Source organism: Medicago sativa, chromosome 5, assembly GCF_051527215.1.
Source record: "Medicago sativa cultivar Bolivia chromosome 5, Bolivia_mono, whole genome shotgun sequence".
Classification (NCBI taxonomy): domain Eukaryota; kingdom Viridiplantae; phylum Streptophyta; class Magnoliopsida; order Fabales; family Fabaceae; genus Medicago; species Medicago sativa.
In genome coordinates this window covers 42549539-42576145 of record NC_140753.1, presented here as the reverse complement: position 1 = coordinate 42576145, position 26607 = coordinate 42549539, and the positions used below count along the sequence as shown (strand labels likewise).

Below are 26607 nucleotides of genomic sequence, written 5' to 3'. Positions count from 1 at the left end.
GTTTAAAATATTAAATTTAAAATTAAATATATAAATGCACAATATATAAACATTACTAAAATTGATGATAAATTACCATTCAAATTACTCAAAATGAGCAAACAAGTGACATTTACATATCTTAAGTTAAGTACTGTTATAAAAGGACATCATTAGTACTATCCAAAAAGATCATCATCAGCACTACCCAAAAAGGACATAGTTTAGCTATTCATAAAGAACATCATAGTCCAACATTCACTACTTAAGAGCAAACACGGATTGTATCGGTCTCCTCTCCTCCGTTTCCATCATCAAAGAACATTGTAGCCTCCAACTCCGGTTCATCTAAAGATAACTCAGCTAATTCAATTCCAACTCCAACATTAGTATGCACATAAACCAAATCTTCAGCCCTTTTTGGATCCATTTTATTTCTTTTCAAAGATTGAATAAAAGAGTAAGTACTCCAATTTCTCTCAGAACATGATGAAGAACATACCTGAACTCCTTCACCAGCAATTTTCAATAAGTGAAATCTCGCTATAGAGTATGAACTCCTCACCTCTTTTTGACAAAAGTTGCACCTTGTTTCCACCTGCAGAATCATTATTCTGCACAACAGTGACAAATCTCCATAGTGGTTTACTATCATCTTGGGGTTCTTTTGAAGCAAACGAACTAGTAACACTTTCTTCTATTGGAGGCATAACTATTAACAAAAGAAACAATAATAAAACATTAACAAGAGGTTGGTATTATAAATAAAAAGAAAAAATAGAGAACCTGAGGGAAGAGAATAGAAGTAAATAGAAAATAGAACAGTAGAGAGAAGAGAATCAGAGTAGAGAACCTGAAGATGTTAATGGGGGTTTTGTTGTTGATGTTGAGATGGAGCAATCGGCAGGTAGAAGGACCGGAGGAGATCAGGAGAATCGCTGACGATGAGGAACTCAAAATGAGTTTCATTCCAGATCCATGTTTTTTAGAATGAGGGAGACAGCTGCACTTCCACTACTTCTTATTGCTTATTTTATTATTATTCTTCTTATAAAATGTATCGGTCAAGTAAAAGCTAAAATAATAATAAAAAATAGTGCACACGTATCGAATGAAGTATCGGTAAGTTTAGCCGTATCGGTTGTATAAGTTAGCCGTATCCGATACGTATCGGTAATTTAAATATTTTTTAAATTAAATTAATTACCCGATACTTCTCTGATACGTGTATCGGGACGTATCGGGACGTATCGGTATCGGATACGTATCGGATACGATACTTCGTGATTTTTGGAGTATCGGGGCTTTGGAGCCTCACTCCTACCACTTGAAATGAAAAACCCCATATGTATTGTTAAGAGAATTCGAAGAATTTGAGCGAAAGGAGGCCATGAGTAACTGCAATTCCAGTTCAAAATCTACAAATTGGGAAAATTGGGCAAAAATGAAGTTAGAGTTTTCAATTTGGGGGAAAATGAGTGAAGGAATGATGGCGATGAAGTCATTACACATTGGAATGTCAAAAGCGACGTTTTGTGCCAAGTTACCAAATTAATGGACACATTAGTTTTCTTAACAGAGAGTCACTAAAAGGGTAGTGACACACACTTGTACAGAGATAAATGACCAATTTAGAACTTAAAAAGAACTAATTAATTTTCCAAGGATTAGCTATTTCTGACAACAAATACAATTGAAATATGGCAAAGTTTATGGTGCACAAGACAAGTCTTGCATCATGTCAAGTTTGTTTTCACCATTAGATCAATAGGTCTCATCGTTGGATCAAATGAAATGTGATGTGACTCATTGATCCAATGATGAAAAACAAACTTTTATATGCATTGTGCAAGATTAATTTACTTGGTCACATTACACAAAATCTAGAAGCAAATATCATCTATCTTTCTTAAAAATTATACTCTAGTAAAATTAAGGGTTAATATCTCAAATAACCCTTGTAATTTGGAGGATGTATGAAAATAATTCCTTGAAAAAGTAATTTTGAATTTTTCATATTTGAGCCTCACCCTGTTAAATAAATATTTAGACGAAGTTTGAAAATAAATCTTGCAAAAGGTTAAAATGTCTAAAAAATAATCTTTACAAGAATTAAAATATGAAGAATCTAAAATTAGACAAGTGAAATCTGTGTTTTTTTACTCGGATTATTTTTATACCTCGTCCAAATTACAAGGGTTATTTGAAGTATTAACTACATAAAATCAACAACAATATATTAAGCTTTTGGGCTGAACTGTTATTTCAATTATACCTTTAAACAATTTTTTATTTATAATAATAGTGTCAATTATATTTGTTATATTGTTGTGTAATTGAAAAAGATAAACATAGATTGTTATAATTAGTCACAAACATCTATACATATAGAGTAATGATAGGTAGCCATTCTTAATGTGTACACCATTTTATACCACTCTAAAAAATTTCAGTTAATCAAATATATAGTCTATGTGGCCACATTTTTTTAATTGCGTGACCGCTAGTTTTCCAAAATTTATCTGGTTAACTAAGTGGAAAAATAGTTGTCACGCTCATTTAGTTGCGTGACCACATTTTTTCAGCTTCTAAATAGTGGTCACGCAACCGATACACATACCATATATTTGATTAACTGAAATTTTTTCAAAATGGTACAATGGGTGTATATATTAAGGGTGTCCCAATCATTATTCATGCATATAATATTAATTAATATCTAAATTTCATAATTCTTTTTTCATACCGACAAACAACATAGTGTCTGAACGTCCGATCCCGAACGCTGGTTATTAATTAATATAATAAATTAATAATAATACTTGTTTATTTTCGGAAAACATTCCATGTGGACATATCAAGGTCATGGAATAATAAGGAAGAGAAGAAAAATAAAGATACTACATTACCCGAATACGAGTGTAATAAAAAATTCAAAGTTGAAAGCAAAGATAGATATAAGAATTAAATTAAAGTGTAAAATGTTGAGCGTAAATCTCATGATTCATGAAACAAGACGGTAAAGTAAACTAAGAGCGTTGGTAGCCTGTGACAAACATTAATAAAAAAGAGGTGAGAAAGTGTGAGGTGGAAATTTATTCATCTTTAGGCTCTCTTGGTGTCATTTTCTGTGACCATCAACAAGTCAAATATCAACCCCAGCTCCCCCCATACTATATTATATTACATACACACGTAAATTATCACCTCCATAACCCTTTCGATAAAAACACTCATTTCCATCGTCTTCTTCTGATGGTCTACTATAGTGGGGTATATATCCCTGCATGATTCTCTTCTACAAAAGTCTTCTAGACCCCATTTGACTTTCTTTCACCTTTGTCTGCACTCTAAACAGGTTTTTTATTTTATTGTATATCTTATTATTTGGCTATGTTTAGGTATTTTTTATGTACATCACATAAAAAAGGTCTTAATTTTGCAGTTACATATATAGTTGTCATGGTATTTGATATTATAAAAATCAAGTTCAAATAGTTCTGATTCAGATAGAAAAAGTAAAATCAGGAAGGGAATTAGTGACGGAAAAAATAAAATCTCTCACAAATTTTTCGGTCGCAAAATTTAGTGACATAATTAGAGAGAGATTTTATGTTTTCCCTCACTAAATTTCTCTCACTAATTTTTGTTTTTTTAGTAGTTATTGGAGATCCAACTTTAATCTAGTAAATTACATAACAATTGTGAAGACATAATAAATTCTTGATGTCACAGTTTAGATCGTAGTCACAATTATTTTTTAACAATATGCAAATAACTATGGAAAGTTTATTTTCTAATTTAGTTGAAATGGAAAAAGAAAAAAAAAACAACGAAATACACATAATATTACTATAAAACTTTTTTTGTGGTATTTTTAATTGTTCTTGTTGATTTTAACTATATGTAAATTTTGTGTTCTTTTGTTCAATGGATTTAACAAAACTTCAGGTGGAGGGCCCTCAAGAAACATATTGGTGGGGCATTTTGTCTTGCATGAAGTGAGGTTGTTTTAGGGTTTCTTTCAAATAAAGTCATCTTCTAAATAATGGAGAAAGATAACGACTATTCGGTACTATAAACTTATCTCTCTTCTCTCTTGCCGTGGCTTTTTTATGTCTTTGTCTCCACTCAAATATTTTGCATATATCTTTTCATCTCATCGTAGAGACTATAACCTCATATATCACCATGTTGTTCTGCTCAAATTTTGAATCTTTGCAGGCACCACCCATGCCACCAAGTTTCAACACACTTGATTACTCTCTTGATCATCATCACCAACAACAACAACAACAATACGAACAGCTTTTGAAGTATCGAGTTGGCGAAACATCGGGTGAAAACAACAACGGAATGGTGGATAATTACATGCCTCAAACACAAACTTCAGGAGGATTTTATGGTGCAAACTCTTTTGATAAAATGAGTTTTGCAGATGTGATGCAGTTTGCAGATTTTGGACCTAAATTAGCCTTAAACCGCGAAGAATCAGGTATCGAAGACCCGATTTATTTTCTCAAGTTTCCTGTCTTAACCAATAAGATAGAAGACCAAAATTTGATGTTGAGTGGTGGTGATGGGTTAGGAGAAAATGACGAGAGGTTCAAATTAACAAGCGTGGAGGATAAATCAAGAGATCAACAAGATCACGAAGAAGCTCGGGTTTCTGATGAGAACAACTCGGTGCAAGAGAAGAATTGTGCAGTAGTGCAAGAGAACAACAAGAAGAGGAAGAGACCAAGAACTGTTAAGACAAGTGAAGAAGTTGAGAGTCAACGTATGACTCACATAGCTGTTGAAAGGAATCGAAGGAAACAAATGAATGAGCATCTTCGTGTCCTTAGATCCCTCATGCCTGGTTCATACGTGCAAAGGGTATTTTTATTTATTTATTTTCTTCAAGAAAAAATGTATGTTATAGCTGGTGAAATTTGGGGCCTAACTCATCCTCACAAAACCGGCTTTGTATGAGTTAGGCCCCAAATTACAACATGGTATCAGAGCGTGGTTAACGGATGAGATGATTCTCATGTTGAGACATCATCTTGTGTTGTAGATGATCGTCCTCAGACACATGCTGTTTGGGGGTGGTCGCACGGTCTTCGTTCATCATCCAGACGTATGTTCCTGTCTCCTTAAAAATCATGGACACAGTTGTACGACTATAATATTGCACCGAAGTTTTAAATTATTGTTACTGTAATTGTTCTCTAAAATTTAACTATGTAAATGTCTATAAATTGCACCAAAATTAAACAATGGTTAGAGTTAGACACAAACTTTAAACTTTTTTCTTGATTGATTTATTATATAAGTTTGTTTTTGATTTTACAATATAGGGTGATCAAGCTTCTATAATTGGGGGGGCTATAGAATTTGTGAGGGAATTGGAACAACTTCTTCAATGTCTAGAATCACAAAAGAGAAGGAGACTACTAGGAGAAGCACAATCAAAACAAGTTGGGGATTCATCTCTTGCATCAACACAACAACAGCCTCCATTTTTTCCATCTCCTTTACCAAATGACCAGATGAAGCTAGTTGAGATGGAAACTGGACTTCAAGAAGAAACTGCTGAAAGTAAGTCATGTTTGGCTGATGTAGAAGTGAAACTTCTAGGATTTGATGCAATGATTAAAATCCTCTCAAGGAGAAGGCCTGGACAGTTGATCAAGACCATTGCTGCTCTTGAAGATATGCAGCTCATTATCCTTCACACCAACATCACCACTATTGAACAGACAGTTCTTTACTCATTCAATGTCAAGGTATATTCATCAAGTGATTACTTAATTTTTATGCGTTCAATATAAATATTACTTTTTTATACATGTATGTACCCATTCACATCTTATGAGATAATAAACTTGCATCACAATGTGATATACTTGTGATGTTATTAGATGGTACTAAGTCTAAAATTTAAGCAAATCAAACATAAACTAAAATTTGAGGATATATATGCTTTATGATATTGTAATATATATTGTATTTTTTTTGATGTGTCCAGGTAGCTAGTGATACAAGGTTCACGGCTGAAGATATAGCAAGCTCCGTTCAGCAGATACTAAGTTTTATTCATGCAAACACTAGCATGTGATCATTATTATATGTAGATAATATATATTTCATATATATGTTGTGTGGTGTATACCTATAGTACTCTTGTCATTTGGATTTCCATACTAGAAGCCTCTTCTACAAATGAATTGTGTAATCTATCAAAGGATTTTCCTCTCTTAAATAAACCTCATTCAATGAATTTTCAGTCTCTTCAATAGTAAGAATTTGACCTTGTAATAATATCAAGAATGCAGTTCAAATCTTATATAAGTTGACCTATTTGCCACTTTATTAATGAATAATAATTTATTTATTTACCTAATTATTTTTGAAAAAACCAACACTCAAATAAATTAATATAGACATACTCGGAGATATGATTGGAGGAAGATAAAGGGAGTCCAAGTTTGAAATTATTAAAGAAAAAAGATTAAAATTATACCAAAAAGGAAAGCTGAAAATCTATTTTAAAGTAGCAAATTACATCCTCAAAGAAAAAGTAGCAAATTACATTTTATTTGCTACAAGCAAATCACATTATTCTATTGTATTTTAAAATATAACCAATGATTACGGGTACATCTAACATGACCTCTCATAAAAAATGAATTTTATTGTTTCAAAAAAAATTCATTTTATAATAATAGATAAAAAAAAACTAATTTAAACTTTTATTAAAAATAATAAAGGCTATCTTTAAACTAGATCCATACAATAAAAAACAAATATATACTAGGGTTAAGATTATCACTAACAAGCATGTTCCCTCTTGTCACAGAGGGAACATCTCAGTTTCATCATTATTCGAATGAGCTAGAGATTATTAGAGATTTCATGGCAAAAGATTGGTCAATATCGCTTCATCACACCCTTCGCGAAGGGAATGCTTGTGCAGATGTGCTAGCAAAGTTGGGAGCTAATAACGTAGATCCTTTAATTATGCTCCAAACGCCTCCTTCTAGTTTGTCATTAGCTTTGCTAGCTGATGCTCTTGGGGTGTCCTTTGTAAGGATGTAATCCCTTTTTTTTTTTCTTTTCTTTCTTCTTCTTTTTCTTTTCTCATGTAACCAAAAAAAATCACTAACAAGCATGTCTTTTCACTTTTATCGATAAAAATATGGTGATACGATGACACAAAGCATGGGATTAGTTGACAAAATAAACTCGTAGCCTAAAGATTAATTTGAAAACCCCTGCTATTTAAATTTGATGATTAGCAAAAATGCATATTTTTAGCAAATGAATCATAATTAATTTATTTAAAACTAAAATTGTTTGAAAGTAAGTTAGACATATAAAAAACAGACAACACTAAAAATATTATGTATCACCTTACTAGTATAGATTATTTTCGATCCATCATGCATATGGACCTATTTATTAATTTGTTTTTAACCATCATTATACATTGCATTGACCATGTTTGATATCTTTTATATCTAATCCTAGCAGTCATCCTAACCCTAATCCCACTTATTTAACCTAATTTTTTGGCTCCAAATCATTCCAGCCGTTAGATTAATCTCTGTTGCTTAATTAAATTGGCTCCTAAATTTGAAATTTGAATTCCACATTTTCATTATGAGGTAAATCATGATAATTACTTTGCACACTGCTCAATACTTAAAAAACGTGTGCCTCTTTCTTTTCCCTTCTAACGTGTTTTTTTCCAAGGCTTTCTCTCCCCCTCTGTATTCAGCACCGCTTTCTCTCTTCCTGAAGCTCCACCACCGCCTCCTTTTCTTTTCGTTCTTTTCTCATACGCTTCTTCTCCTCCATCACCCATTCCTTCTTCTTATCTTGCAAGAGTTTAATGAATGAAATTAAGATCTCTTCTCTATGCTCACGCACTACATTGAACCAATTTTTTCATTTTCATTTCCTAACCGTCTTCTTCCTTGGATAATTTCGGCAACGCCGCACTGTTCTATGGCTATCCCTGCAACCTCTGAAAAGGTTGTTGATGTTGTGGTTTGGAGAAGAGTGTGAGGCATAGAACAAATACGGCGAGGAGGAAGGGTGAGGGAGGCGGTGGTGGACGACGGTGACGGTGGCGGTGGTGTGATTTGAGGTGAGGATGGTATTTTCAATTATAGTCTTTCCTCATATCTCATTACTCCCACCATTCTTATTTCATTTTTCAATTGATTCTGTATAAGGTCCATTCTATTCATTTTCATTTTCATTTCAAAATTTATTTTCAATTCATTTTCAGAATTCTTATCTTCTGAAAGGAACAACTACAGAATCCTTAATGAGAGGTCTCTTAAGGAAGGAAGTTAATGCGGTTCTAGCTCATGGTTACGTAGCTCGCGGTGACGGTTTTATGAGGTGGTGATTGCCTACTGTCTAGCTAATCCATTGAAAAAACCATCACTGAAGGTTTTTGCGTTCAAACGCGATTTAGATTTGGCGACTGGAGATTACAAATTCTTCGTTCATCTTCAAATCCTGATCTAGAGTGAGTTGTTTCTTTTTTCTTCCATGCATTTTTTTATCTTTCATCACCTTTTGTATAAAGTTTCCAGTTTTAATCAATTGTCCCTTTACATGTTTGATTGAATGTCTCATTATATTTCACTTTTACCACTCATGTTCTTTTTGGGTTACAAATGTACATTTTAGATTTAGACTTTGAAATTGTCTTCACCGCTGTTACATTCTTGAATGAATTCTTTTCTTTTATTTTCTCAGTAAATTCAACTTTCAGTACTGTTATGTGGGAGAATTAGAAGGAATAAAATATGAACCTTGATTATTTTCTCATCCAGTTAACTTTTTTTAGATATACCATGTTATGGATTTTTAACGTTAATCTAAGCCAGAGTTTATTTGATGCATATCAATCCAACTGTTACAATATCATTTTCTGGTGGTGCAACCATGTGAAGCCACTTTGTAGCAAAGTCGAGAAGCTTCCTTTTTTGAATAAAAAATCACTTTGCAACACATGACAAAGTTGTGATTCACAATGAAATGTTAAAGGGTAAACCATGATTTTTTTTGTGAACTCATCATTTGTTTCTTTGTTGCTTTTATTGCTTCTTTCTTTGTAATGTAGAATTGTTCACAACAGTATTGAACATAGTTAACTATGTTACTCAATTTCAAATATTTATGAATTGCAAAGATTTGGTTTTTTTTTTTTAGATTTAATTTACCAATTGCAGAATTCATCCAATAACATATATATTTTAAGCAGAAACTGTTTTGTAGAGACAAATTCTGGAGTATTTGTGTTAGAGTTTATTCTTATTTTGTTCCATCGCTAGGAGCAACAAAGGAAAAAGAATTGGCATTATGTTTTATTTACCATAAAATTACTTCATGCACTATGTATGAGATTTTTGGTTGAAATAAGAGTAAGAGTATTTGTTTAATTTGATTTTTGGTTATTGTTAATCTGATGAGATTTCTGATTGTAGTGCTATCTAATCAATTTATATTTTTTAAATTTCAAATTAGCATTGTTGTGTTTCTGTCGTGTGTGTGGTGGTTGTATTTCAAATAACGATCTAGAACATTTTTACATGATTTCATGCATGAATATAAGGGCTCGGAGAATTTTCAATTTTGTAGTTTGGGCATGATTATCATGCTGCCTAAGTGAATTGGTTGATGCATATTTTTCATTCATTATTGAATTTATTTTGGGCATTGATCTATTAAATGCCAATCTGTTTCAGATTGTTATTTGGTTTGATTTGTAACTAAAATTTGGGTATGACCTCTTGGTTTTTTCTAAAATGATTGGACTATAGTTATTCTTCCTTTAAGAACCCATCCTCATCTATGATTTGTGTATGTATGGTGTTTAAAAGATTTGATCTGTTTTGCTAGGCTTTTTGTTCTTAAGTTATTTATGCGTAGCTTTTTATGACATAAATTTATTTTATTTTTGGTTTTTTACTGTGAGGTATTTTTGTCTTCCTTTTGACTTTGTTTACTATTTTCAACTCAAGGGTGCAGGAGTTAAAGATCATATTGCCATTGGGGATTCTTAAGCACTCATGGTATCCGTGGACATCAAAGCATCTCCCTAAAAGGGTGGTTCTCTTGACTTTTTATGATTAATGGCAAAATGAAGAGTACAGAATGAGGAAAGAATTACCGACAGAAAGACATGTTGTATTTGAGCATACCTTCTTTTTAAGTCTCATAACACCACTCAGTTTAAGAATATCTTACTAAGCTATGTTATCCGTTTTATACATGATACTTTCACAGGTTCAGCGATACAGCAGCATGGAGATCAGAAACATTTGATGCACACTAAACACACTTACAATTAAAGCAACAATGGTATCCGAGTTTGTGTAAAATGAAGTGTTAATTTGTTTGTTATAATGTCAAATCATTTTTATAACGTGTTACAATTAAACCTCTATATAACAAACTTGATTGAGAATTGACTGCTCATACTTTTAACCTTTGGCTGAACATTTAAATTTTAACTAATTTTTTTTAGCTATGAAATGGTTTCTGAAGCTGCCATTCTCATGATGTTAATTGAAATTATTTGTATACTCTTTTTAATTTCCTACCATTTGAGTTATTGAGTCTTTAATTCGGGACTATTATTAAAAAAAATGTAAATAATGTGTATACATGTGATGAATAAAAGTCAGAGGCAGTCGCTTAAACAAGTCGGCATATACCTTCCTCAACCAGTGTTTTCATATGGTCAGCTTTATGTTGCAGTAGCGAGGGTTACATCAAGAAGCGGTTTGAAGATTTTGCTCACTTGATGAATATCGCAACTTAGTTAACACAACTTCAAAAGTGGTGTATCGAGAGGTTTTTGGAAACATGTAGACCGTTTGTTATAATGTCAAATCATTTTTATTTTGCTTTGAACCAAAGTTGTATAAGAATCGTAACACGTTGAATGATATTAGTTGAAATTAAGTTTTCCAATTTTATATGACCCGTGCGGCAGCACGGGTGAAAAGTCTAGTTTATCTTATTTTCATGCACTCGGTCGCTCCATCACTCGTGGGAAATAAGGCCAATGGTAGAATGTATAAGAGACAAAATCTTCAATTTGTTTCAATCAGATTCAGAACTTAAATTAGTTTGCAAGTACATATGACTTTGATGCTCAAAGTCAACGTGTCCCGTACCATCTTTGGTGTGCCCTTTGTGTTTTGACTTGTCAGAAGGGACAATATATCTTGGAGGTATTAGTCTGGCTGGATTTAGATATGTTTCATCCTTTGTAGGGTAGGGTAGTCTCTCTTCATAGTTGAAAATTCGATCTGCGTCGATGTTTCGTGGCTTATGAATAGTCACTGCATTTATGTGACCATTGAGGTTTTAGAGTTACGTATTTTCGATCACAAAATGTAAAAATGTCAACACTCTTTGATTTTTTTTTTTCTTTCCTTTCATTTCAAAGGTGATATTGTTGAAAATTTAGGTCTAAGTAAAGATTTCATAAAACATGCTCATTAATTATGAATCTTTAGCGGAAGTAAACAAAACATTGAACATGATTATATCAGATCTACGACATGTTTGATTTATCAAGGATATTAAGAATTAAGATATTAGGAATAGCTGATAAAGCTTTTGAGGTAGCCCTCTCAACAACAACGAGGTGATCTGAAACAAATAGAATGAGTTAGCGACGGCGGCTGATTTGGTTCTACCTCAATCGGTACTTTTATGCCTCAATTTCTCTTCAGACGAGGAGAAGAGAGTTTGTCATGTACGGTGTATTGGGGTTGATAACCTCTTTTATATTAGATGACCATTAGAATTTTCCATTATTCCGTTATGGGCCATCCAAACATCCACTCATTGGGTCCATATCTAATTAGAAATCTAATAGCCTCATTACTTAATTTGATCACTAATCAATTAAGGCTCACAATTTATTTGATCACTAATCAATTAAGGCTCACAATTGATAAATAGCTAATTTAATTATTATTATTACGATATTTGCCCACATAATGATATCACAATATTATTGAATAATATAATATTTCAACAATCTCCCACTTGTTATTTATTATTGGTTTAAATATGATTTAAGTCTCTGCAGTTATAGCATTTTTTTTTTGTTTTAGTCCGTGTAAGTTTTTTTGCTTGGATTCCTTCCCAGCAAATTCAAAAACTATTGCTTTTAATCCTTGAGTCAGCTTATTGGACAACATGGCATGATTTTATTGGATCACATACAACGTCAGGACTAAAAGCAACGATTTTTTAATTTGCAAGGACTGAATTAAACAAATAATCTTACCGTGACCAAAATAAATAAATAAACAATTTAATAGCATAAACTAAAATCATATTGAAAAATTTCAAAATAGTTCATAATTGTGCACTAGTCAAAATAGTCCTGATGTTAAAATAATCCTTCAATGTTGACATTAACTCTTTTTATATAGGGATCGAAATGACGGTAAGTAAATACTTAATACTTACAGGGGTTTATATGAAAATAAATAAGTCTATTGAGAGACTAATATGACAATATTAACGAGACATTTTAACGTAAGGGACTATTTTGACTAATATAGTGTACAATTAAGGACTATTTTGAAATTTTGATGTATCTTTAGATGAGGAGAAGAGAGTTTACCGTTTACGGTGTATTGGGGATCATAACCTCTTTTATATTGGATGGCCATTAGGGTTTCCCATTATTCCGTTAATGGACCATCCAGACATCCACTCATTGGGTCCATATTAATTAATTAAATATTTAATTAATTATCTAATTAGAAATCTAATAGCCTTATTACTTAATTTGATCACTAATCAATTAAGACTCACAATTGATAAATAGCTAATTTAATTATTATTATTACGATATTTGCCCACATAATGATATCATAATATTATTAAATAATAAAATATTCCAACAACCTCCCACTTGGGCTACATATCTTAATAATTATATCAGAATTCTTTAGGCGCGCAACTGAATGTTATTTATCTTTAGATTTCAAATTTACAATCTGGTCCACCTCATACATTAACAATGGGACCACCACGGCTGTCGTCACTGACGTATAACGTGATGGAACCCCGACGACCCCCATATCAATGCACTTGATGACATAGATTGATATGGATGAGTGACATGGAAATTTCATGCAATGTGATCTCTAAATCATGTCTATTTCCAACTGGTCCAACTGAAAACTTTAGTGAGATCAAACCAAAGTTTGCAAATTCAATCTTTGCACAAAATGATACAGAAATGGTTATAACAAACATAACCTCATGAACTTTATTTATGCAGAAAACTATAACATAAAGTTTGTATCGATACCAAAAAAAAAATATAGAACATAAAATAAGAGACTCCCACTAATCCAAGACATCATTAACGACAACAATCATATGAAAGACCTTATGTGTCATGTCTTTGATTAGTGGATCAACTAGCATAAAGTTTATCACTACTTGTTCTATCAATCAATAACAAAATTCTATAAGGCAATGATCTATATAAAATTTGTTGTTAAATAACTATACGACTGAATTATGTCACTATATAACTTAAGTGGTCTTTGGTCTTTCAATACCTTTAATGATATGCAAGCGAGTGACATAAATACTTACACTCATTTTCTGAGTTAAGATGAGTATTATATACTGAAGCCTAGAAAAGGTTTTTGATGACGTTCTCTGTGTAATGGTTTCTGTTGTCAATTAGATAGGTATTTAGTTTGTATAATAGCACCCTAGAAAATGAGGCATTCATGGTCTTTGTGGTTCCACTTGTTCACTTTGTAGCCTTTAGGTTTTGATGATGTTCTTTATCCTTGGCTTTGTAGTTTATTAGGTGTTTGTTAGTTCATTATTAACTAGCTTTTAGTTTGTACAATGCACCCTAATAAGTCTACATGCTCTAGATCAATGTGTCCCTATGTCTTGTGTCCAAGTCATATTGTCTTTCCTTCTGACTCTGCATGAATCTTATCAAACAGGGGTTGAATCGATTCAATTATTTGTGGGATAAAAAATGGTACTCTTTGACTTCCTATGAATCATATCAAATTACTTGTGAATCGATTCAATAAAGTTTCTGACTTCATATGAATCGATTCACATATATTTGAATCGATTCATCCATGCATCGTTTCTTTTTTGGTTGAATCATCTCACAAAAGTTTCTGACTTGCTCTGAATCGATTCACATGGTGGTTGAATCGATTCAATCTTCATCTGGGTACATTTGAATCGAGTCACAGGCACCTTGAGTTGTATCATCCTTCATACTTATCTGATGTGTCTTTTTGCTGTTTGAATCGATTTACATATTTAGTGAATCGATTCAACCTGTTGTTTTTGTGCGAAAATTTAGTCTTATCTCCTTTTCCTATAAATAGTCTCATCCTCATTACCTCCAATTCATTGAATCATTTGCATCTATTCTCTCTAGGTCTCAAAAACTCATTGCTCATACATTCTTCAAGATTAAACACTTTTTCTTAGAATCACTTTGTCTTTGAGTGTGTAGATTCTCTAGGGTGCTTGTAGGGATTGTAAGTTTGTTCTCTCAAGGAGATTGATTGGGCTTAATCAAGGCTCTAAAGGAAGTGAATAATCTCATTCCACCTCCAAAGGGCTTGGGGGTCTTTCTAACCGTTCTTAAAGTCGAAGGGGGTTCGTTTGCCGGACGTAGCATTGAAGACTCGAGTGAAGAGTTCGAAGGAGTGCACGAGCAATTCAAGGATCCGAAGATTCTAGGAGCACCAAATTCAAGGGGTACTTGAAGTTTGGGGGAGCTTTGTTTTACATAGGAGTTGAAGAATTAGGGCTTTAATTTGAAGGAACTCTTGTAAACATTGTAATCAACTTTTCATACATAGTGGATGACCTTGGTGAAGGCATACTTCATCAAGAAGAGTAGACGTAGCCCTTAGCGAGGACGAGCAAGGGTGAACTACTATAAATCTCGGTTCTCTCTCTCTCTCTCTCTCTCTCTCTCTCTCTCTCTCTCTCTCTCTCTCTATACTTTCATTATAGCACTTGAGTATTTGAATAATTGATTAGTGAATTGCTAGCTTTGATCTATGTAATGTTTTCTCAATAGATTAATCTAAATTCGTTTGATTTAGGTTAAAACAATTTCTCTTGGATCAATTAATTGCAATACCAATTCAATTATTCAAATTCATGTGTTTTGTATTTCCGATTGATAATTAGGTTTATTGTCATATAGGTTTGGTTTGAAATTGTATATTATTTTGTATCTTGTTTAAGGATTGTTAATAATTGATTGTGTCAAAAGATTTGTATCGTGAATCTCTCAATTCTAAGATAAAATCTTATTCCACGTATATTTGATATTTGTTAATTCATTGTTTGTGATTGTTCAAGCAACTTTCAAATAATCAATTTCAATAAAAGCGTTTTTATCAAACTCCATAAAAGTTTTTCAAAAGCGCTATTCACCCCCCCCCCCCCCCCAGCTTGGTAACTATCTAGCCATATAGACCAACATATACAAGCATCCAAAAGTCTGAGTCTAACACACTAATGATCTCCAAATTGTCAGATCTCTGATGTGAGCATAAGCTCTATTGTTCTCTTTAATAATCCTTATGGTTGCCTTTTCAACAATTCAAACTTTGAATTGCTCAAGTATTTTCCAAACAATCTTATTATATACGCTATTTCCAAATGCGTATAATAAGATCATACATAAAAATCCTATAGGCAAAGTGTAGGAATATACTTAAATGTCTGTATTCATAAATTTTCTAATGGACAATATTTGAAACTGAAAAGTCTCTCTCGATGATTGAGATCACCTAGAATTTATTAACTTTAATGTCGATTTATTTTCAATTTTATTGATATAACTCTTTTGTGATATCTAAATAATACCTTGAGAAGAATGTCTAAGTATCGAAATGCCTAATACAAATAGAGGTGTCCTCAAGATCTTTCATCGCTAAAATTTTGTTAGAGATTTTCTTGGTTTCACATGACTAACATATATCATAGTTGACTTAATAAAATATAATTGACACGTTAAACTTGAAATGTAAACTTACTGCCACTGAACTTGCTAAATCTACAACTCTCCATAATATTATCTCAAAACCAAATGAGACAATTACTTTATGAGAATTTTTGGCAACATTAAAGAGACAAATTTCTTAACTGTAAGTGGATTTCATGATTTTGCAAACCATCTACTATGTATCAATTGACACAAAAGTTTTCTTCAGTTGCACCATATTGTATCATTAATGTTTTCATTAAGAAACACTGTATTGATATCCATCTTATGTAGCTCCAAAATTCTAATGAGCAAACTAGTATCATGACTGTCCTAAGAGAGTCTTTCAATTAAACTAAATAGAATTTCTCTTTTCAGTCAATTCTTTATGACACTATAAGTCCTAGTTCTTGAGGGTGTTGAGTTTGATCTATATGAATTAATTTATTAACTTGATTGAGAGGAAAAACAATAATATCCTTATGAGGTTTGAAATATACTATAACAATAGTAACTATATGAATTAGTTTAGAATTAATTCTTTCTCATTCAATTTTTATTCTATTACTATATTTTTTCCCCAGACTCAATATCCTCAAGGAAACTTAGCAATTTATGTCTCAAACATTTCCTTAAATGGTGGGACGAAAAACTTATAGTTTTCAATCCTTTACCCAATTATAGATCGTCACAAGTCATAACTGAATTGACTGTATAATAATTGAACTTAAAAGACACATTGAATCATTATAAAATAAAACTTAAAATATCTAAACTTATTCAGATAGAAATTAAAACAAAAATTAATCCAAGTAACGATTCACCAAATTGTCTTTTAAATACAAAAAAGAATTTAACAACGACAATCTAAAATTAGTTAAAAAAAATGAAGAATAAAGCAACATTTAACGACTTTGTCCATTCTAAATTAATATTTCTTTCGACATCATTGGACATAAGTCAATCAAGACTACCTTTCTTTATTTGCCATTATCTTTTGAGGTATTTTTCGAATGAACACTGTTTTATTTTCTCTTAGCTTCTCTTTATTTGCACACTTTATGAATTGATCCCTCAAATGATCATTTCTAACTTTAACAGTTATAAATTTAATTGTGCAAAGAGAATACTAAATGGTGAATTTTCGAACAAGTCATATGATGGTCGAAATTACTGAATTTTCGAACAATTCACCTGATAGTAGAAATTTTAGTCTCAGCAAGATTAAATATTTACATAATGTGCTCCAAAAAATTTCTTTGCCTAATAATCTTAATGAAATAATCACTCTCCAATGAGAGCTTTGTAACGTCCTGTTTTTCGTAACTTGATAGATTTCACTAAACTACAATTTTCTTGATAATTCGATAGTTTTGATAATCCTTAGTATTTTTTTTTATATTGACAAGTTTTTCATTTGAACATTGAAAGTATTTAAAAAGAGATATTTGTTTTTAAGAACAATTATCATTTTATCTCTAGTATGGATAATTATTTTACTAGAAGAAATATTTACTCAAACTATTGATATTATATTTTTCGATCAACGTCTTAATTTGATCAAACTGTACATATTTAAAATAAGTTAGTATTGATAAGCCTTAATCAAATTAGTAATTTATTAAGGATATATAGCACTGCTGTAAATAATATAACGATATATAAATGATACATGTTAGCATTTAAAGTTATTATTCTCTTATATAATTGGATAATCTTGGTTTCTTCTTATATTTGACATTATATTAGTTTCATCTTAAAAGAAACATACTCTAGTAATAATACTAATGAAAAATGTGCATGTGTTAACATTGCATTATCCTTTAACGTTGAAAATTGGTCTATGTAGGATAATATTTTCTATGGCTACTTTCTAGTTAATTTTATCTATAACAAAGCAATGTAGTTATTTCCTTAAAAAAAAAAAAAAGCAATGTAGTTATTCATTTGTCATATAAGTAAAAGCTAGCTACTTGAACTAATAATTATTATATATAGCCGTATGAACATAGAAAGATTGTGAACAAAAATATAATTAGATATATATTATATGTCTTCATATATTATCCTAGAAGACCATGATTTTACTACATTATTCTAGTAGAACAAAAAGTGGCATGCACTAATTAAAAGTTACTAATGAGGTTCACTTACATGCATTAGGAAGAAACACCTCCTGCTTGTGGTAAACTTGCTGTCCAATGAACGTGGCAAGATTATAGGTGGTAAAGGAAGCTTAGAATTTAATATATTTTTATGCCCTTCAAACTAGTATAAATATACCCTTCACCATTGCCATTTTCATTCATTCCACATTTCAAATACACGCTTACATACTCTTTATAGTGTTTTTAGTTTTAAATTAAGGTTCTGGCGGGGTCTGTTTGTAGCTTTTAGAGCCAATATTTAGTAGATATACTACTAAAGCTATTAAGGCATATCCAACATTGAGGCTATGTTTGAGCAGTCTTCAAAGTTAACCGGTATGCTGTTATAATGTCTCAATTATCTTGTAAATTTAATATTATTATGATGTCGGGGGTATGCTCAAATTAACTCATTTACTTGTTAAAGATTTTATTATATAATAAATACGTTGAATTATGGTTTTAGTTTTAACTAAAGATTTTATACCGTTACTAAGGGCTCTGCTAAGTCTTTATTTGAAAGATGTTTATAAACCCTTAAAACTATTTTTAGTCATTATTATAACGGTTATAATGCCCTAAGGTTAATCTAAATTTTATATTTGGAACTCTGGCGAAGTATCGGTAGTTACGGTTTAAGCAGGATTATCGGCGGAGGTGCCGTCTCAGGCAAAACATAAAGATCAACAACTAAGGATTTTACCAACAACAAAGGTGGGGCAAGATTCCGTACACGTTGGGACAGTTAGCGTAAAATAGTTTTATATATGTGTGTAGGGTGACCTAAGCCCTACATGAATTATTTATAGGATTTATTTATGATTATCTAGATTGTATTGATTGTTTATTTGGATATTATTTTAGTTGTCTATTTGTTGAAATGTGTTTGATTGATTGAGATTGTTAGTCTAAGGAAAGGATTTAGTACTCTTTGAAGTGAGAGATAAGAACAACATTAGATATTAAGTGTAAGATTCCTAAGGGAAGTGAAATACCTTGAGTAGTTGTATTTGGTTGGGTTCTAGCTAGGAAAGACTTCGTGGACTATGCCATGGTCTGCCTCTCTTACCTGGGAAGTCAACCATACTCTATTCATTGTACCTTACTGGGTAGAAGTAAGGTTTATGTGAGGAAAGAATGATCAAGATACTTTGATGTCATTGATGGTAACTGACACTCAATTTAGGTGACTAGAATATGTGATGACCAAAATGGTTGATATGATGGATTCTGATAGGTGAAATAGTCCTTAGAGTTTAAGTTGCCATGATTGAGAGTGCATATAGATTTGCATTGAGGAATGTATAAGTCCACTGCCGCGTGTATGGGCACACGAGGTTGATCAGTTGCCTGAATCCTGACGAGGATTTTTATTGACGAGGATTTTTATTGCGCGCTTGGTTAGACTATAGTCGGGACCCGAAGAGCTTGGTTAGACTACGGTCGAGACCCGAAGAGCTTGGTTAGACTATAGTTGGGAACCGATATTTTATAGGGTTGATCGACTTATAACACTTGGACTCCATGTGAAGTCAGGTGGCGTAGCTCTCTGAAATTGGGAGTATGTTTGTGGGAAGTGGTCTCGTGATATTTGATCTCCGAAATTGGGATGAGTATCCTTGACAGCGTCTGAAGGCCTAAGTCAGCATATAGTTTAGAATGCATAAGAACACATATGTTATGTTTGGGGATAGACTTTGAGAGATAGATAGGTAGGTCTATATGATGGATATAGATAGCTAAGTCTATATAATGGATATAGATAGTTAAGTTAGATATGTGAGATATACTTCAGGATGAGAGATATCCATCAAAGGATGGTACGTTTGTATGACTAGTTGTGTGTTTCATGTATATGTTTACTGTTTTACAACCCATCCCCTCTGTTAAACTTGTACGTAAATTTTAGCTTCCATATTTTCTTGTCTTGTGTTTTATCTATGTTTTTAGTTTCTTGTGAAGAGGAGTACAAGGTAGAAGACAAAGTGTTTCTTTCTACTCCTAATGCAGCAGGCGATGTAGATGCCATTATCGCATGGCAAGGCAATGTGTCTTTTGCGGTCTTATCTTTTGAGTCTTTTGATTTATGATGCATTGTGGATAATTGGTTTTACGAGTACCACGCGGTATCTGGTTGATCCGCAAACACCTGTGTATTTATGAGAAAAATAGATAAATAATAAAAGATTGCTTATTCTTGTGTGTACTTGATGTTTATGTATTTAAGTTTAAATTTCTCTGTAATTCTCAACGGTGAGAGATTATTAATATAAATGAGTTAGGATGGTTAATAAGGTTTCACCGAGACGTTGGAGCATCTCAAGCTTGTCTTTAACGTTAGTTCAAGTAAGGAAAATATGACAAAAAATTTGTCATCTTACACAACACATCTAATATATATGACATTTTAGCTTTATGATCACACGTGACCTATGAGATTTGGTGTATACATTTGTCAAACTCTATTTTCACATCAGGTGCTGAATTTGTGAGAGAATGTGAGTTTCACCATCCTTATCTAAGGTCTAAATCCAAAAACAACATTAACATTATTCTTTAATTCCTAAAAGTTCAAGCTTTTATGAGTTAAAAATTTAACTCAAATTGACAGATACATTAAACTATATTAACTTAAAGAAAACAAGAGTAGCAAAAGCACTCGCCAAAATACATAGTGCACCATCAATATTAAGTCTTTCAACAATAATATCAATTGCTAGTGGTATTTTGCAACAATGATCAAACAATGACAATTTACTTTGATAAATAATAAATTCTTATAATTGTCATATGTTTACCATTATATTTGTGTGAATGTAAGCTCTTAAATATATAAATAAGTTTACACTCGCACAACATTATCACACATGTCAGCAAAATAGTATAGAAACGTGCATCTCTATTTGTAAATAAACGACCTTAACAAGATACCAAGCGCACCATTAATTCTCAATCTTTGGATTGTAAAAAATTAACTGCAAGCGGTACTTTCAATGCAATGATCAAACATTGATGATAAGTCCTGTAATAGCCCGTTTTTCGCTAGAATTATTTTAATTACTTATTATGTGTGTTTATATGTTTTTGTATATGATTAATTGTCTCTTTGTGTATTTTATTCGGGATTAGTGGATTTTGGCTTAAGAAGGGTATTTTAGTTATTTTAAATTCAGGGGTATTTTGGTCATTTGGTGAGCAAGGGTAAATTAGTCATTTTAATTAGAAGGTTATTTTTAGTATTTGAAGTGGGGCTAATTATTTATACAAAGTTACTAGTGAGTTGAGGTAATTATTTAGAGATGATAATTAGTCGTTATTTTGATGGTTTAAGTGTGTAGTAACTTGGTGAATTAGTTGGTATGAATATTGAGCCCATTAAGACAACTGGAGATTAAGCCCATTTGTGTAGTGACTATATAAACACTAGTTTTTCGAGAAAATTAGGTCATTACATTCATTCACTCATTTCTACAAAACATTTTGAGATAGAGTTAGAGAGAGAAAAGGGATCTAGAGGAGAAAGGAGGAGCTAGAGAGAGAAAGCTTGGGATTGGAAGCTAGGAGAAAAATTGAAGCTAGGGTTTGGAATCTTGAAGAACTAGAGGTAAGCTCCTAATTTCACTTATGGGTTTAAGTGCTTTTGTGATAATTGTGACTTTTATTGATTTTGAATGATAAAATTCGTGCTCTTATTTCACGTGAAATTGTGGGTATGATAAACTTCATGTGAAATTGTGGAAATGATAAAATTCGTGCTACTATTTCATGTGAAATTCATGCTCCTTACGTGTGCTTTTGGATTTCTTAGAGGGAGTTTCAGTGTTGGAAGTTCTTCCTCTTTTTCGACTCTGAAAGAGAAGATGATAAATTGTTCAGTTATAGTTAAATGTTTTCGTAGGAAAAGGTAATGAAACTTACTTGTTTCTTATGAACCTTTGATGCTGGTTCTGAGTTTTCTGTTGTCTTTTCTTATGCTGTTGTGCTAGTTTGAGTTTTACGTCGAGGTAAGGCTGTAGGATCAATGAAAGAGATATGTTAAACAAGGAGATATATGATTAAGAGGAAGTTAAAATGTAATACTCTTATAAATATTACCTGCTGGAAGATCATTATCCAGGCTTTTGACGCGAACTTGGTGAAATCCATAATGTAGATTTTTTGAATTATTGTGCAAGCCAAATTTACTCCAAGTCACCCTTTATTTTTCTAGTTTCAAAGCATTTTGAATATCTTTATAACCAAAATGGAACCAAGATGGAGAGCCTGGTTCGAAAGATAAAGCGAAGTCTGCACTAGGTAATGTTGGAAATTTTATACAGTGAAATGCTAAAACAATTTTATATTTGTCTTGTGCATTATCTATATAAGAAGGAATTGTTAATTTTAGAACTTTGTCAAGTAATTTTAGTTATAAAACTAGTGCAGCTTCCTTCACAGTTTTTTTTTTTTTTTTACATTTAATGGGTTATACCCAACTTTAAAAAATTTGTCGAAAGCTTGAATTTCTTTGACATGCATACCTTTACTTTTCTTTGGCTTACTCTGCAAAGAAGGAAAAGCATTGATCAAGTTGGTGCGAAATGTTGCCTCTTCGACGAGATTGGAAAAATAATATGTATGCCACCACAGGGAGAAGCTCTCAGTGCATTCATGTGAAGCTTGGAAGGAGGCAGATACAAAGGTTTGAGTTCGACTAGAAAAAGAACGAAGATGTTAATTATATTGACTCTTTGACATCTAGTCGAAACCAGTGTAGATTGTCTTAGAAAATGTGGTTATGTAAGCTGGTTGAAGTTGGCTCAATCCAAATTATCTTGCTACCAAATGTGGGTAGTAGCCTATCAACCTATAACCAATCTTGCCAGTAGTGGTCTTTATGGGTACTAGAGTTGGGGTTAAATACGCCTTCCATACTTCGATGTTGCTCTTCAAAAACTTAGGGTATTATGCTGGAAATTCCCTTTGCAACCACTTAGGACCTATTTTTAGATTCAAAAATGGAGCCATTGTTGGGTTGACGGTATCACAGTTGGAGAAAACATCGAAATACTATGAAAAAAGTTCGACAGTCGAGGAATTAGTTAATCTCCTTTTGAGATAAGTTAACCTAACTCCTTCTACTCTTCGACCATTAATCTCTTCGTCATGGACTAGAGGGGTATAAAACTTCAGTTGTTTTTCAAAAGTGGCAACTAACCACAATTGAAATAACCACCAAGGGCCAGAAAGAACAAGAGTTTTCCCTTCAACGAGAGTTCTCTTGGTTTGACATCCAGTACTTATAGCTTCATACGGATTTCCCATAAGCAATTTGCTAAGGTTGAATGTATGACCTTCGTGAATTTGAGTGGTCATGACTGCAAATTTCGTAGCTATCTGAAGGGAACTTGAGTAGAAGGCATAATGGCAAAGCCAAAAAGTAAGAAAAGCAATATGGTCTTCATCAGAAACTTTAGTGGTGTCCTTGATGTTCATTCATGTATCCACCATAAGTAGCTGTGCCAAAGTCAAATTGTGTCTCACTCTCTAAGTTTGAATCACAAGCTTCACCAGTTGGTGGGAGTCCAGTGATGGTAGCTTTGTCAAATAAGGTGGGGATTAGCATGCCACATTTGAGTTGCATGGTGTTAGTGGAACCTTCCCAAAAATGCATAGCAGCCAACATCAAGTGTTCATCATAATCTAACTCAATCTTAGAGAGCTGGATAAGGTTAAAAATACCTAATTTTTTTCCAAACCTGAGCTTTCTTAGCTTCGACCTTCTTTATCCATTTTAAATAGGTCAAAGTGTGAAGAGATGAAGGGGTTGACCTAAAGATCCTTTGATTCATAAAGGACATATTATGTGGTTTAGTCGAAAAAATCCTTGGTGTTCGATTCTCATAACCAGGGAATGTTTTTTCGACCTCTTTGAGATTTAAATTATAATATGGGATTTGCCCTAAAAAGGCGTAAGTGGTACCAGAAATAGAGTAAAGAATGATTAACTGGGATTGCCAGATCTTAGCTTTCTTCGCATCCAACTCATGCTCTGGAGCATGAACTTGCATGTTCCTTACTGAAAAAGCATTGATGAGTTAATAATTAGCGTTTTTAATATAATATTTGAGTCCGTTTTATTTATATTTGATTCCGTTTTATTTAATATTATTTCCTTTTTAGAAGTATTTTACTTCAATTTCAAGTTATTTAATTTCAGGAACAAATAATTGAAAGATTGAGTCTTGGAGCAAAAGAAAGAGGATTTGGAGCTGATTCCGGTCAAAAATACAAAGATTGAAGACAAAAATACGTTTTCCCCAAGTCAGAAGCTTGGCACGGCCCGTGCCACCAGCCAGACGGCCGTGCCACCTCCCATGACACTCTTTTGTTGCTTCTGCTTCAAAGACAAGCTACCTATTAGTTTATTCTGACCTAAAAGCCCGTGGTTTCTTGTGGAACATTCTAGTGATGTATTGTTTAGGGCTTAAGTCAATATAGACTATAAATAGAGTAGCTAGCTATCATAACAAATCATCTTTTGTTCTTGGAATTCAATAGTGACAATTGTTTTCTCTTAATAAAAGTTCTTCTTTTTATTATTTTATGTTCTTCTTCTTCTCCTCTTCTATGTCTACGATAAACATGAGTGAGTAGTTTCTTCTTGTCTTGGGATTGTTGGGTAAGTCTAAATGACATAACCCTAATCAAACCAAGCCTTGAACCCTAATTTTATATAAATCTACTTTCTAATCTAATATCACCGTTATTATAATGAATTAACAAATATCAAACTCATGAAGCGAAAGAGGAGGGTTAGTATTTGTTAATTCACCATCTTAAATATCAATTCATAAAGCGAAACTGGAGTTTTGATATTAGAACAAGTGAAATTAGACAAGGATTGCGAAACATGAGAATAGTCTAGCAAACCTTGAGACAAATAAAGTTTCGTTCGTCAAAGATTCCAAAGGCAATCAACCATGAGAATAGGCGTGGTTGCTAGAGGAACATACTCACTGAAACTGAAAGCCGATGTGATAGGCTTAAGAGAAACTTGTCTTTAGAAAGAAAATTCAATATAAAATTCTTGTTTAGGGTTTGTTTGTGAAGGGCTTGTTATTTAGATGAACTAATAATCCCAAGGCGTTTTTTATTAATTGTTAATTCTAATCCCCAAAAATCCAAACTTTACACTTGAATTTTCTCTAATCACCCATAAAAGTTAATTGAATTGAACAACTCCCTGTCGGAACGATACTCTCTTTTTACTACTTCGATAAACCGTGCACTTGCGGATTTATCTCATCAAGTTTTTGGCGCAGCTGCCGGGGAGTTAACTAATTTGATTAACTTTTTAGTAGTGGTTAGATTTTTCTTTTTTACTTTTCTTTTTCTTCTTTTCTCCTTTACTGTTAACTTCTTGGGAGGCATAAGATAATATCGACATGGCTGAGGAACACACTCTCAAAGAGTACACAGTCCCTTCTACGGAAGAGCCACGTGCTATTATCGTGTACCCAACGGTTGAGGGAAATAATTTTGAAATTAAACCTGCACTCCTTAACTTAGAGCAGCAAAACCAATTTTCTGAATCACCCACTGAAGATCCAAATTCGCATGTTTCAATTTTTTTAGACTCAGTGTGACATATAAAAACCAAGAGGCTGTAAGGCTGCACCTTTTTCCCTTTTCCTTAAAAGATAGAGATAGTGCTTGGTTCAATTCATTAGAAGTTGGTTCCATCACTTCATGGGACCAAATGAGGCGAGCATTCCTCGCCAGGTTCTTTCCCCTTCTAAAACCGCCCAACTAAGGGCAAGACTCTACCAATTCACTCAAAAAAATGGGGAATCCTTTTATGATGCGTTGGAGCGTTTCAAGGAAATGCTTAGACTTTGTCCCCACCATGGTCTAGAGAAGTGGCTTGTAATGCACACTTTTTATAATGGCTTATCATATACCACAAAAATGACTGTTGATGCAGTTGCAGGAGGAGCTTTAATGAACAAGAATTTCACAACAGCTTATGCCTTGATTGAAGATATGGCTCAAAATCATTATTAGTGGACCAAGGAGAAAACCAACACCGTTTCTTCACCCTCTAAACAAAAGGCAAGTATGAATGAAATCTCTCCCCTTGATCATCTGTCTGCTAGGGTAGATGCACTCTCTGAAAAATTTGACAAAATGAATGTTAGTGCTATCACACCAACCTCAATTTTACCTCCTTGTCGAGCTTGTGGTATATTTGGCCATACAAGCATTGAATGCCAATTAGGTAGTGCTGCTGAGAGTGTTGAATAAATAATTTTTTTTCAAAACAACCAAGGGATGAGGCAAACACAAAACTTTTGTAAAAATCCTCAAAATCCCTTAGGACAAGCGGCATCGTCCAGTTTTGGAAACATCAAAAGAGTCGCTCAAAAGTCTAGTTTGGAACTTTTAATGGAAACTTATTTT

General features: G+C 32.8%; 2 protein-coding genes, 2 long non-coding RNA genes and 1 other non-coding gene across 7 annotated transcripts; 4 read left to right on the top strand and 1 right to left on the bottom strand.

Annotated features, from left to right (window-relative positions):
* Positions 1-3184: 3184 nt before the first annotated feature.
* On the top strand, positions 3185-6244 carry FMA (basic helix-loop-helix (bHLH) DNA-binding superfamily protein). Of its 3 annotated transcripts, XM_085715262.1 has the most exons (6): positions 3185-3337; positions 3931-4051; positions 4204-4474; positions 4568-4857; positions 5322-5750; positions 5993-6244. In XM_085715262.1, the coding sequence occupies exons 2-6, from the start codon at positions 4028-4030 to the stop codon at positions 6080-6082; spliced, it is 1104 nt and encodes a 367-aa protein (XP_085571388.1). In that variant the 5' UTR covers positions 3185-3337; positions 3931-4027; the 3' UTR covers positions 6083-6244. The 3 variants fall into 3 exon arrangements, with proteins under 3 accessions (XP_085571388.1, XP_085571387.1, XP_085571386.1); XM_085715261.1 differs by having other exon boundaries at positions 4204-4857; XM_085715260.1 differs by lacking the exons at positions 3185-3337; positions 3931-4051 and having other exon boundaries at positions 4156-4857.
* Positions 6245-7659: 1415 nt separating this feature from the next.
* LOC146922230 (uncharacterized) lies at positions 7660-10449 on the top strand. The gene is made up of 3 exons (XR_015012406.1): positions 7660-8116; positions 8261-8506; positions 10008-10449. It is a non-coding gene; the product is annotated as an uncharacterized LOC146922230 (long non-coding RNA).
* Positions 10450-18348: 7899 nt separating this feature from the next.
* LOC146922229 (uncharacterized) lies at positions 18349-20371 on the top strand. The gene is made up of 2 exons (XR_015010837.1): positions 18349-18501; positions 18794-20371. It is a non-coding gene; the product is annotated as an uncharacterized LOC146922229 (long non-coding RNA).
* Positions 20372-25592: 5221 nt separating this feature from the next.
* LOC146922227 (uncharacterized) lies at positions 25593-26451 on the top strand. The gene is made up of 2 exons (XM_085711497.1): positions 25593-25766; positions 26212-26451. Exons 1-2 carry the CDS (start codon positions 25593-25595, stop codon positions 26449-26451), a joined length of 414 nt encoding a protein of 137 aa, XP_085567623.1.
* LOC146922228 (small nucleolar RNA R71) lies at positions 25954-26060 on the bottom strand. Its single transcript, XR_015013004.1, has one exon. It is a non-coding gene; the product is annotated as a small nucleolar RNA R71 (small nucleolar RNA).
* Positions 26452-26607: the final 156 nt, after the last annotated feature.

What these genes read in the sequence shown, in the direction of transcription:
- LOC146922227 (XM_085711497.1), top strand. Translation starts at nt 25,593, where the DNA reads ATGGCTGAGGAACACACTCTCAAAGAGTACACAGTCCCTTCTACGGAA. An exon ending in CTGAAGATCCAAATTCGCAT is followed by an intron (nt 25,767 to 26,211) that starts GTTTCAATTTTT and finishes AATCATTATTAG; the next exon opens with TGGACCAAGGAGAAAACCAA.
- FMA (XM_085715260.1), top strand. Translation starts at nt 4,171, where the DNA reads ATGTTGTTCTGCTCAAATTTTGAATCTTTGCAGGCACCACCCATGCCA. An exon ending in CTGGTTCATACGTGCAAAGG is followed by an intron (nt 4,858 to 5,321) that starts GTATTTTTATTT and finishes TTTACAATATAG; the next exon opens with GGTGATCAAGCTTCTATAAT. An exon ending in TTTACTCATTCAATGTCAAG is followed by an intron (nt 5,751 to 5,992) that starts GTATATTCATCA and finishes TGATGTGTCCAG; the next exon opens with GTAGCTAGTGATACAAGGTT.